Genomic DNA, 12,571 nt, shown 5'->3' with positions numbered 1-12,571 from the left:
ATGTTGGCGGGCGGCAAGAAGGGCGCGGAGGTGGCGGCGGGCGGCGAGGCCGGGCCAGAGGCGCCGGTGCCCCCGCCCGCCGCCGCCGGGGCGCTGGGCTCCTCTTCGGATAGCGGCGGGGCTTCGGAGCGCACGCCCCGCAAGAAGGAGCCGCCGCGGGCCTCGCCTCCGGGCGGTGTGTCCGAGCCGTCGGCCGTCGGGGCCACCCCTGCGCCCGGCGCCGAAACCACCGGCATCGCCGAGACCCCCGAGGGCCGCAGGACCAGCCGCCGCAAGCGAGCCAAAGTAGGTGTGGGGCGCTCCGGGTGCGGCCCCTCTGGCGCCTCGTGCGCGGCGCGCTCGGGCCAGCAGGCCCCGGCCCTGCTGGGCCAGCCCTGCGGTGGGGCACAGCACAGCACCGGCCCTGCCGGGCCAGCCCTGCCGTGGGGCTCTGCACAGCACCGGCCCTACTGGGCCAGCCCTGCCGTGGGGCTCGGCACAGCACCGGGCCCTGCTGGGCCGGCCCTGCCGTGGGGCTCGGCACGGCCCCGGACCAGTCCTGCCCTCCTCAGGGCTCAGCACGGCCCCGGGCCTGCCGAACGGGGCTGGTACCGTGCCCCGGACCGAGGGCTCGGTCTCGTGAGTGCAAAGGACAAACGCGGGCACAGGAAGCCGCACTGGCTGCAGATAAAGATCAGGATCCCCGTTGTCCTTAGCCCACTTCGTGGCCTCTGGGGAGAACTCTCTCCTATCATAAAGGAGAGCTTTCTGCTGCTGTTTAGGAACTTTTTGCCGTTCCTGACAGTAAAAACACCCCAAATCCATGGCAGTGCGTTGGAGCGCTCTTGAGCTTACATTTTATCAGCAAATTCTTCTGTTGCTGTGGTATATGGGTGCAGCTGGTTTTGCAGGGTGGTGAAGGTGATAGCTATGCTCTGTCCGCTGTTCCTCACCTTCCCTCCGTTGGTATGGAAGAGCCGGGTCAAGGCTGTGTCAGGGTGAGATTTAGCAATGAAATCTAACAGTAATATGTCTCCAATAGGGTCTGTAGTATGAAATTCTCATCTGTTGTTCAAAATATATGAGAACGTTACTTTTTTTTGGTGAAACTTTTTCATGGAAACCTTTCAGAAGGTATTGAAGATCTTGACTGTGCCTGGGGTTGGGGTGTTTGACATGGAAGCTGAAATTACTTTTTGGAATTGTTTTGTCCTGTGGCATTGAACATGGCTGTTCAGAGCCATGATGTGATGTTTAGTGATGTGATGTGGTAGTTGGACTGTCCTTCACACGCAGGAGCTGTTGGGTAGGTCAGTCTGGTGCATCTTTAAATCAGAATTAGGTAGGTGTAGACTGGACATAAGGCATTTTTTACAGTGAGGGTGTTGAGGCCCTGGCACGGGTTGCTCAGAGAAGCTGTGGTTGCCTCATCCCTGGAATCGTTCATGCACACGTTGGGTGGGGCTTGGAGCACCCTGGGATAGTGAAAGGTGTCAAATGAGATGGGTTTGAATGTCCCTTCCAGTCTAAACCATTCTGTGATCTTCAGAGGATCATCAGCATTCCTTCTTTATATGGGTCTGTTAACTAGTAGGAATTATTGCTCTGTGTGGTTGATGTTTCTTTGCACTGACAGTACCCATCTGCAATGGGTGTTTGTGGCACCATCTGTCACCTCGAGCACTCAGGCCAGCATGAATGTTTGTGGTGTGAGCTTAGTTTGGGAGGGTATCTAGGTTAAAAATAAATCTAGGGAAAAGCTTAGGGTTTTTTATTCAACTTGATTATTCTTCAAAAGTTGTGGAAGCTTAAAGGGAATAAGAGACTTCAAAGGACAGTAGTTGTGTGGCTTCAGATATCCCTGGTAATGTATGGATGTGCTGAGTGGTCACTTGCTTCAGAGTGGGAGTTCACAGGAGGTCCTGGATGTGCAGCAGTGTGAAAACTGAATATGCTGGACATTGTGAAATGTAAACATTTAAAAGGTGGCAGATAATGGAGTATGTTAGTATCTTAAGGAATCCCAAAGCTACTTGGAATTATGCCTGTTATTGCTCTTTTTTACTGACTGAACGTGGATTATGAAAGATTTTTTCCTTTGGTGAGAAATCCAGAGTTGTTTTTGTCATTTCCTGGTGGAGCCTGTGGGATGTTGGAGGATCACTAGCTGCTTTCTTTTTATTTTTCCCATGGCTGCATATTGAGAAGTGCTTTCTTCCTTCCCAGTCAGTAGGGAAATTACCACTATACAATAGCAGTGTACAGAACTTTCTTTGGATTAAAGCTTGGTTGACTAAGCAGTATGAGATGCAGCCCTTCCAGGTTAGTTCTTGGAGTTTCCATGTTCCTTCAAGCTGGAGAGGTTTTGGCTGGTGATTTTATTTATTTTTACTGGAGAACAGTAACAGAACAAAGACATTATGGTATTATGTGGCAATAAAGATTGGGGAGAATGAGAGGAAGGGCTGTTTCTTGTGTTGAGCCACTAGTGTGACCATTCTGGAGAGGAAGCAGCTGTGAGCCTCTGTAGCAGGACAGGATTCCCAGTAAGCAGGAGAACATACAGGCCACAGGTGGGATTTCTGCAGGAAATCTTGGTCTGCACTTCTGGTCATCTGTGCTTAGCAGATGAAATTCAAGTTGGAACACATGGAGTGGACACAGAGGCTGCTTTTTATCCCTTGGCAGGGATGTGAAGGAAGGGAACAAAACCAGAGAGATTAAATGATAATATAACACACAAACTAGGTTTGATGTGAGTAGAAAGCTCCTACTATAGGGTGCTGAAGATTTTTTTTTTTAGGTGGAGGCAAAAACATTTGGAAATTGTTAAGCTTTGTTGCATTTTATAACATGGTATCTGCAATAAGAGTCCAAATAAGGTAGCTCAGGCCTTTTCTTTAAACTGTTGGCAATTGTGTTACTTGCAACATTAATGTTAGTAGCCTGATTTCCAGGCATCTTCAGTGTGTTTATGTTCTGTTGTGCTTTTCACAGGTCGAGTATAGAGAGATGGATGAGAGTCTTGCAAACCTATCAGAAGATGAGTATTACTCTGAAGAAGAGAGAAATGCTAAAGCTGAGAAAGAGAAAAAACTACCCCCACCACCTCCACCAGCTCCTGCAGAAGAAGAGAATGAAAGTGAGCCAGAGGAGCCATCTGGTGAGTAGAGAGACCTCCTCTGGAACTGTTTACCTGATTTGTTAACAGAAGTTAGGTAGGGCTGGGTGTGGCATCATGAATCCCATGTCTGGTTTAAATCTGGTTTTGAATAATTGTTCTACAGTGCTTTGTTTGCTGGCCTCATATGTGGAAGGAGGGGAGAAATGCAGAACAGCCTGATAAAAATAGGAATAAGCATTAATGTAATTCCAAATGAAGCCAAACCTCTTGTGCCATATTCTCATGATCCTCACTGACTTGTCTTTGGAAGCTTATTGACCAGAATAGCCTCCCTGGCTCTTTGCTGCCACACCTGCTCTTGTATGAACATTCACTTATTCCTCAGAGAGAAAAGAGGTTGGGTTTATGGGGGATATGTTATGCAGAAGAACAGATTTAAACTACTGTGATTCCTGTGGCTTTAAACTATGACTTGTATTAAATTCTGGTTGGATACTGTTTGCTTAAATTTCAATGCTTTCCTCATTAGTTTAGGCAGAGCTTCTGTTTACATTGAGAAGTTTTTTGTCAGTCTTGTTCAGGAGGCAGCTTTTGAAATTTGTGGTAGTAGCAGTACCCTATTCTCTACCTCCATTGTGTTTCCAGCTGGCACCCTTAGTGAGGTCTGTTGGTGGGGTGTCACTCAGCTGTCTAGGTCATGCTTTTGCAAAGTTCAGAGTCAAGAGAGTTCATGTGGTAATGTGTATACTAGCTGGTGTTAAACAAGAGCTGAAGTCCAGTAGTTGAATATTTGCAGCTTCATCTCTGATGTGAGTCACTGTTAGTCTTCAGTTATCTTGATTTTCTTTTTGGCTGGCAGGTTTGAGAACATAGGACTGATGTTAGCTTGGGATATCTACCTTCAGTTGCAGAAAAAATATTAAAAGCTGTGGGTGTGTTATATCTCTTAAAATTTGCCATTGTAACCTCTCCTTGTTGCAGCTGTAGGCTCCTACAGGTACAGGAATACTGTAGCTCATACGCTTGACTGAAATAATTCCAGTGACAAAAATCCTGCCACCCCAGTTGTAACTGGTGTAGCAAAAATGGAATTTTAATAGGGGTAATTAAGCAAGTATTCTAAGCTTACAATTTAACTTAGATGTTCTGTTTAATCCTTAAGACCTAATACTAAAACACTTTTTATTTCTCTCAGATTCCATTTTGTGCCCCTAAGAATGAGTATTGAAATCAGTTTGAGGCATAATCAGTGAAGTACAATGGAACAGGTTTTGTCCCATGAAGGAAGAAATGTGGAATATCAGCAATTTTGAGTCATGCTGCTCTATACACACAGCAGTTATTTTGGAGGCACTGTGTTCAGCTATCTAAATACAATCAATTTTCAAACAGGCTGTATCTAGCTGCCTAGAAATGAGTAGATTTCAGGTCATCATATAATTTCTCTGTTCCTAGAAATTCAGTGAATATGCATGAAGCAATACAGTAGAAAGAAGACATTTCAAGCTGTCATTCCATAGCTAGCCTTGCTGTAACTTTAAAGGTTTCTGAGAGTACATATGTTTGTGGATCTCTCTGGTTTTGTCTTTATTAATATAGGTGTTGAGAACATCAGGTCATCTTATGCTGGCTGTTAAAAGTGCATTGAAACTTCTAATTCAGCCACTCTAGAAGGAGGAGGCAGCATGGAGTCTGCTGTATATAAAAGCAGTGTTTGTAATTGAGGTTTTCCCTCTGTCACTTTGAAGGAAAAATTGAAGTGTTCAATAAGAAATTAAATTGGACAGTAATAGTAGATTAGGATTGCATACTGAAAATCTAGGAAAATTTTAGTTAGCCTGGGTATTGCTATTAATTTCTTCTCATTGCAGACCTTAAAAATTTCATTTCTGTGTTTAAAGCCTGTGAAAATGCAGGTAATGCAGTAGAGCCATAAAACTGTCTACATTACAGCTTTTGAGCTGAAAATCCTGATTATGCAACTTCAAAATGTGCTGGTGCTCATATCTGGTATTTCATTAGCCTGTCCCTACAGACAGTGAAGGGGATTATTGAGTGTCACACTCCAGGTGACAGCACAGTGCTGCCCTTCCTTCAGTAGGTTCCCTTCATGTGTTCAGCTGGGGGGACTTGCAGGTGTTTGGCTATTGCAGTCTGGAATTGCAAGATATGCTGCTGCTATTGCAGAGCAGTTTTAAAAGGTGGGACAGTATTTCATGGTTAAGGTAATTTTCTTAGAGAATCTCTTTTTTTTTACTTGAGGAACATTGTCTAAGAGCAAAAGGCTTCTGAACTCCTTTTTAGTGCTGACTGATGACATTTGTGTTCTTGTTTGCTACTATCCCTTTTGGAATCAAGGAGCTTACTTTTATTTTTTCTCTTTTTTTCTTTTATTTTTTTTCTCTAAGAATCTTTGATTTGTTTTTCCTTGCCAAATTGGATTTTCATATTTAGGCCTACAGAAGATTTTCCTTACTAGCTCCTTTTAGTGTTGTCAGTATTCTTACTTTGTGGTAATCCTATATTTTTAAGTGCTGTTTTCTAAGGAACTGAGTCAAGATTAAGATCAAGGGAATGGTCAAACTTAGTGGTGCTTTGTCTCTTTATTTTATCTGACTTGTCTCTTTTCCTAAATAAACTCAGTACTCTGTGATACTTGTGTGCAGCTATTCTTAATTTTGAGACAGTGGAGAGTTCTGTCAAGTAGATTCCTTTGTGGGCTTTCTTCCTCATTGCTCTTCAGCTCATGGTCTGTAATTCTGCTACCTTGAGGCTTTGAGCAGATTCTGCTCTCACACATGTTCTGTTGAGCTGCAATAGTTTGATGTTAACAGGGATCAGCAGTTTACTTGCTGCTTGCTCCTTTACAGCTAGAATCTTTCTTCCAGGGAAGAGAGGCAGTCTTCTCTAGCAGGCCTTGTTTCCACACTTCTCTGCTCAGGCTGAGTAGCATTTAGAATTGTGTTTTTTCCCTCTGCTTACTGGCAGTGTTAATTCAGGGATTATGAATAAACTAAAGTCAGAATGTATTTAATTTCTTGACTTATGGAAAGCACAGATGAAACTCTTATTGCACATTAATGACCTGTGCTTGACTGTAAATATTCATGTTTCAATTGTGTTAGTCTCTCCCAGAATGGAAGCAAGTCTTGAAATGTTCCCTCCAAAATAAAGTACTTGCAATGTAGATCAAGTAAAGTGTTCTATCTTGCTGTTGCAGCTATGCTTATTCACAGGTCTTGTGAGGCCTGTCAAAATACAGTTATTTGTCACAGTCTCACCATGAGTATTTTTATTTCCCTGCTGGCAGACTAATTTTATATAAGTACTGACTATGGCTCCTCTGCTGTACTGAGGGAAAATGTCTGTCTCATTTCAGTTCCTATTTTGTTTTATCTGTAGATGTTTAATGTTGTGGCATTCTAGATTAATCCAGTTTAGCACAGTATGGAAACATTTGTTTAACTTTCTGTGTTTTGCTTTAGGGGTTAAGTGTGTAGTTCAGATGAAATTCTTCTCAGTTAGTGTGTTCCTGAACCTTAAATTACATTCTGGCAAAATTGTCCACCTAGACTCTAAGGAGTGTTAACAACTGTGTGTTTAGCCTCAGGTTAGACCTTGCTCTTACCTGTTTGGAGATTGCAGCTGAGCAGTTGTGCTCTAGGAAGCAGCTGTTCCATTGCAGAGTGTTTCAGTGCATGGTGATTTGGACTTGCTGGCTGCTGAGGTGTGTGGTTTGGAGGAGCCTTGGTGCAGCAGGAGCCAGCTGAACAGCACTGGGCCAGGAGTGTGCCGTGGCTTCCTGAGCTCTGCAGGTCATGGCACTTCAGGAACCATCTGAGGGTGGAAGAATATTGCTCATGACCTCAACTCAGAGCTAGTGCCTCCTGTGAAGTGAGCAGTGTGTGAGGTGTGTAATGGCTTTGTTCCTGCAGACACTGCAGCTGTACTCATCCCTCTTCTAAACGTGCTTGTTTCTGTTTGTGTTGCAGTCCTGTTTAGGGCTTAGGTGCAGGCTAAGGTGATTCTGAGACTTCTTCAGATCTTTCAGATCAGTGCTTAGCCTTTCCTCATGTTTCCACTGCTGGGAATGTTGAAAGGCTAATGTCTTTCAATGCTTTGTCTTTCACTGATCAATGGTATGATGTGTGTTTGGCTTCAAAGACAGTCTTAGTGTGTTAGAACACCGATGGTGCATCAAGGGTACTGAAGCCAAGATAAGAGGTCTGAGCTTTTCAAGAATTGTTCTAGCATCAAGTTTAAAGGAAGGGTTTATGGGGGAATAATAGGGTCTCCTGACTATAAGAGGCTTTTCAAAATGCTTTAAACTATCTCCTTGGGATATGGGGAGACTTGGGAGCACCAAAGGCAAGATGATCAAATTCTTAGGGTTCGAGATCCATAGGATCCCATGGTATCCATCTGCCAGATCATAAGTATTTAGCCACCAGGAATGCTACATATGGTGTACTTCTTTACTTCCCATAAAATCTGATGTAAAGCGTTCCAGTAACCTGGATAACACTTTAGAACATAATTTTTTGGTGCCCTGAACCTAGGTTCCAGAAGATGGGATTCTCAGAAAATGGGTTTAGTTAGTTGGTGAAATTTAATACCTAAAACGCCAACTGCCGGGCCTTTATGTCCAGTATGGTTTAACTTATGGAGTAAGGTCCCTGAGTTCTCCTCTTTCCTTCCACAGGGCAAGCAGGAGGACTTCAAGACGACAGTTCTGGAGGGTATGGAGACGGCCAAGCATCAGGTGAGGGTGGCGTTTGATGCTTGCCATGAGTAGCAAGAGCCGCCAGGATAGGGATCGATGCTTGCAAGTGCGCATGGGTGTGGTTGTCCCGAACCGAGCAGGAGATGCAGGAGTTGTGTACCCACCTGTTTAAAAAGTGGGGGGTATTCACATTGCAGTTGAGGGCTATAACAGCTGTGGAAAAGGGCACTAGCTAACCTGTGTTGAAATGCCTCAGGCCGATCTCTCATCCCTCCACTCCTCTCCATGTTCAGAGGAGTATAAACGTACAGAAAGCTGTTTCTTACCTAGCCAGTACCACCAGACTGCCACAGAGAGCTTTAGAACAGTTACCCTTTTTTCTAATGTGCTGAAGAAACATAGCATGGAGTACCTTTTTGCTCCTTTCATTTTGTCTTTTGAAAGGGTTTGTGTTTGACCTGTGTGCCAGCACTTGGCCTAGGAGATTGCTGGGCAGATTCATGGTCTGCTGCTCACTGGACTGCATTGGGAATTGCATTTGGCCTTGGTGCTGCTGCTGGCAGTGCTCATTGCTTCATTCACAGGATTGGTGTCTTTACTCTTAAGTACTTGGAGTGCTACTTAAAATCTTCCTCCAACTCTGCTGCTTTTACTCTCACTTCAGGATTAGGGTTTTAAACAAGAGTCAAAGGCTCCAGAACCTATTCTGTACCTCCAAGTTGCTCTTTTTGAAGCAAATAGAACTTCAGGATACTCATCTAAGAGTGCATCCTTTACTGTTGTAAGTAAGGGAGCCAAATACTGTTATGGATGTTACCATGTGCATGGAACTGCTGGTTATTATGGCTCATGGGCTGAAGGATGCATTGCCTATTTCACTTTTAGGCAGGCATTGGCTGATTGGAAATTTTGCATTTTGTATTACATGCTGAGTGTATGCTCTAACAACTGTCCAATTCAACAGCCAAAAATCCTTTCATTCAGTGTGTTCATTTGCAGATGTTTTCTTTAAACAAGCAGCATCCCTCAGGATTTCTTTTTGGGGAAGAAACTCAATACACAGAACTTTAGCCAATTAGTTGCTAGTGCTGAAGGTCAGGAAATGGGCAAGTGTGTGTGCACAAATGTGTGTGAGGAGGAGCTGAAAACCAGTCCAGGCAGAACTCCCAAGGAGAAACACATAGTTTTGAACTGGTAATCCCTGTCATGTGTGGCTTTCATGAAATACAAGCAGTAAGGGTGTGAAATGGGATTTAGTCAGCCTGAAATCCAGATCCATTTAGATTTGAACTGTGTAGTTGCAGAAGTAAATTCAAGGACATTTAGTTCTAATAAGATCTTCCAGTGGTTGGCCAAATAAAAATGCTATCTTTGCTCTTAATAGCTTTGCTTTTTCTAAATTCTTGTATGGAACACTCTTGTGGGTTGTTTTATTAGTTGTTTTTGTTTTTTTAACTGAATACCTTTGCTCATCTTGATCTACTCTGTTATTCTACTTTTAAAGTTTGGGTATTGCCATGAGAGGTATATAACCTTAAAGGCCTCCCCAACTCTCCCAACCTTGGGAGAGTTCTTTTCAGAACTGTCAGCAGCACCATGTTCTCTGGATGCTCACTTGGAAGAAGTAAATCCCAAACCTCTTCAGGAAACTGCTGAGTTGCCTTAAATCCACACATGTGAGATTTTGCTGGTGTTTGATGATTAGATTGCTTTTTAGCAGGTACCTGGAGAAACACACAGAGAGAGTCAGGTTCAGCATTTCAGGTCTTTACCTGGCCACTCTGAAAATTGTGCTGCTGAGATTTTTGCTAGCACTTGAGGATCTAAAACCTTAATTAAGATTATTAGCATTAATAAAGTATCGGAGAATTGATAACTGGTTTGATTTCCAGGCCCAGTTTTATAGAATTCATAGTTGAGCATTCCTGTGCAGATGTTGGCACACTGGGACAGGGTTAGGTGGAAGGACACAGAAGGGCTGGGGGGATGGTTGTTGCTGGAGAAAATGAAGTCCTAATAGAGCTATGGGTTTCAATTAGAGCTATGGGTTTCAATTAGAGCTATGGGTTTCAATTCCACAGCTGAACGTTAGTGCAGGAAACACTGTGTGTCAGCTTCTCCTTTGCTTAATTTTATTTCACTTCCAGTGCTCTGTAGCTTCTGTTACTAATTTCTTCTTGCTGCAAAATTTGTGTAAATGATTACAGACAGTTTTCTTTACCTTGAGTCATCACACAGATCTTTTGATCTTTGCTTGCGAATGAATTTTTGGTTGTGGGTGGTTTTTTTGGTTGATTGGTTTTTGTTTAGTTTGGTTTTTTTTTGTTGTTTGCTTGGTTTGGGGTTTTGGGGTTTTTTTCCTTTTTGTTGTGAGGGGGTTTTTTTTGTTTGATTGGGTTTTTTGTGTGGTTGGGTTTTTTTTGTTTGGGGGTTTTTATTTTGGTTTTGATTTGGGTTTTTTTTTGTTAGTTTCACAGCCCCCATTTCCTTCATTAGTTTTTTTTTTGGTGGTGTTTTTTTGTGGGGCTTTTTTTTTTGTTGGTTTTTTTTATTTCAGCACCTTTGGGAAGTAAAAATACTTGGAAGTTAAAAGGATGTGCAGTGGCACCAGAATTAAAAGCAGGGAACTCTTCTCCCTGGTACAGTGACATGTACTGCTATACATGAACTTCAAACTCTTAAACAGTTGTCTTGGTTAGTGCAACACACTGCAAGCTTATATTTACTTTGCTCTTTATTGTAATCTTTTGAGCAATTCCAGTTTCAGCAAGTGATCTTAATCATACTGTGTTACTTGTGGGCTTTTTTGGCTTCTGTCTTTCTAGATTGAATGCCTTTTCCTCTGTCCCGATCAAAGTCACTCTAGGACATGGGAGATTTATATTTTTCTTGCTGTATTTCATATCTCAGGACTTTGCTTTGCTCGCTGTGCCTGCAGGATTTGCTTTCTGCACTTGTGCTGTAGCACTTGATGCAGCTGTGTCTTAGTTTGTCACTTTTTCTGTAGTACAACATAACAGAGACTGAGGAAAGCAGGGTACAGAAATGTAGTTACATCAGTGCCAGTGGGAATTGGTAGAATGCAGGTTCCTGTATGAGTGAAGGATTTCCTTAGAGAAAACCTCTCCTGTATGGGTTCAACCTCAATCTTTTACATGTGGAACATTTAGAAAGAGAAGTAGGAAATCTGTTGTTGTAGGCAGCACTTGGGGAGGGAGCACAGGAAATGCATAAGTGTGATTGTGTTTTGTTGCACTGTGTGCTGTAAATACATCAGATATGCAAAATGAGAGTTCAAGGTGGGTTCCTCTAGCTGGAGAAGGTCAGTGCAAATGAAACTTTGAGAAGCAGGTGAGAGGGGATGGTAAATGCTGTGCTTGTATGTTACAGATATTTTGGCTTTCAACAGGTTCTAAAGTGATTTTCAGGTTCTGTTAAAAAATGGAAACCACACAAATTAAGGACAGCATCTAAAACATGTTTGATTGTTAATACATGTATGTGTGTGTGTATGTGTGTTATATATAATGTATTGATGATATGTGATATTTTTCAGGCTTTGTTCTTTGAGGGTTTTGTATGTTTATTTGTTTTATCTTCCCTGTAGTGTAGTTTTTTTCATTATCTCTAGATACCTGATTGATTTGGAAGCCTGTATGTCTTGTAGAAACAAATAAAAGGAAATAAATGAAAGCATCCCATTAAACTGCCACTGTATCATCTCCTGGCTGAATGCACTGGCTGGGAAGGGTGGTGTTCCTCTGCAGTGCCTGTAGACTACTTGTCTTTTTATTGTAGGTGTGGAGGGTGCAGCTTTCCAGAGCAGACTCCCACATGACCGTATGACATCTCAAGAAGCTGCCTGCTTCCCTGATATAATCAGTGGGCCCCAGCAGACTCAGAAGGTGTTTCTGTACATCAGGAACCGCACTGTAAGTTCGTTGTAAAAGTATTGCTGTAAAAAGGGAGGAAATTTGTGTACCTTTTTGGCAGTTACCATGTCCAGCACTTGATGGAATTTTTGGTTTTCAGATGGTGGGGGTTTCATTCTAGCATTCTGTCATGCTCTTAAGTTGCTAAGAAATGTGCTCCCCATGATCAAAGCAGTGCTGTGAGCAGCATAAAGAATTTACAGTGTAAATTTGTAGTGTATTTACAACATCCAAAACAGGGATCAAGGCTTTCTCCTGTATTTTGAAAAAAGTATTTTGGAAAACTGAAGTAATGTTTGAAAAATTACAGTAGGAAAGCAAGAAATATTTTGAAAGTTGCTGTGTGACCATAATTAAGAGACAAAACACCTTATGCACCACTCAGTTTTTTCACAGACTAAAGAGGATCAAGAAACATAATGGGGTATTGGCCATGGTAACACTCAGTCCTTAATAACTTTAAAAAGTTATTTAAAATTTATGTATGGTAGACATCCTGCTAAGAGCATGATTCCTGTAAAATTTTCCTCTAATTCAAATTGTAACTTCTGGGAAGTCATGAGATGTGTGAAAACAGGCCAGAGCATGCCAAAAAGTTTGGAAAACAATTTGCACGAAGTGAATAGTGAGTAATCCTTTCAGAAATGTGTTGGAAGCAGAAAAGCCTTCCACTGAAACTAAGAAAATACTGGAGAGAGATATTTACAGGGAAAAGCAGCACTGCTGATCTGTGGGCTTTGTTGACTGCAGAGGAACTTGAAGAAATTCCTGAGCAGGAATCCTGTTTGAGAAAGGCTTGTGAGAGGAGGCTGG

The 12,571-nt window shown here is 42.6% G+C and overlaps 1 protein-coding gene across 1 annotated transcript in view; it reads left to right on the top strand.

Moving 5' to 3' along the window:
- KDM1A (lysine demethylase 1A) overlaps window positions 1-12,571 on the top strand; it is a 29,445-nt gene continuing 16,874 nt past the window's right edge. Inside the window, exons 1-4 of the mRNA XM_033080901.1 lie at window positions 1-285; window positions 2,977-3,142; window positions 7,806-7,865; window positions 11,625-11,758. Coding sequence (XP_032936792.1) covers window positions 1-285; window positions 2,977-3,142; window positions 7,806-7,865; window positions 11,625-11,758 — 645 coding nt within the window. The remainder of the gene's footprint in view (window positions 286-2,976; window positions 3,143-7,805; window positions 7,866-11,624; window positions 11,759-12,571) is intronic.

The sequence above is a fragment of the Catharus ustulatus genome, chromosome 26 (assembly GCF_009819885.2).
Source record: "Catharus ustulatus isolate bCatUst1 chromosome 26, bCatUst1.pri.v2, whole genome shotgun sequence".
Taxonomy (NCBI): Eukaryota; Metazoa; Chordata; class Aves; order Passeriformes; family Turdidae; genus Catharus; species Catharus ustulatus.
This window is presented reverse-complemented; position numbering and strand designations above follow the sequence as displayed.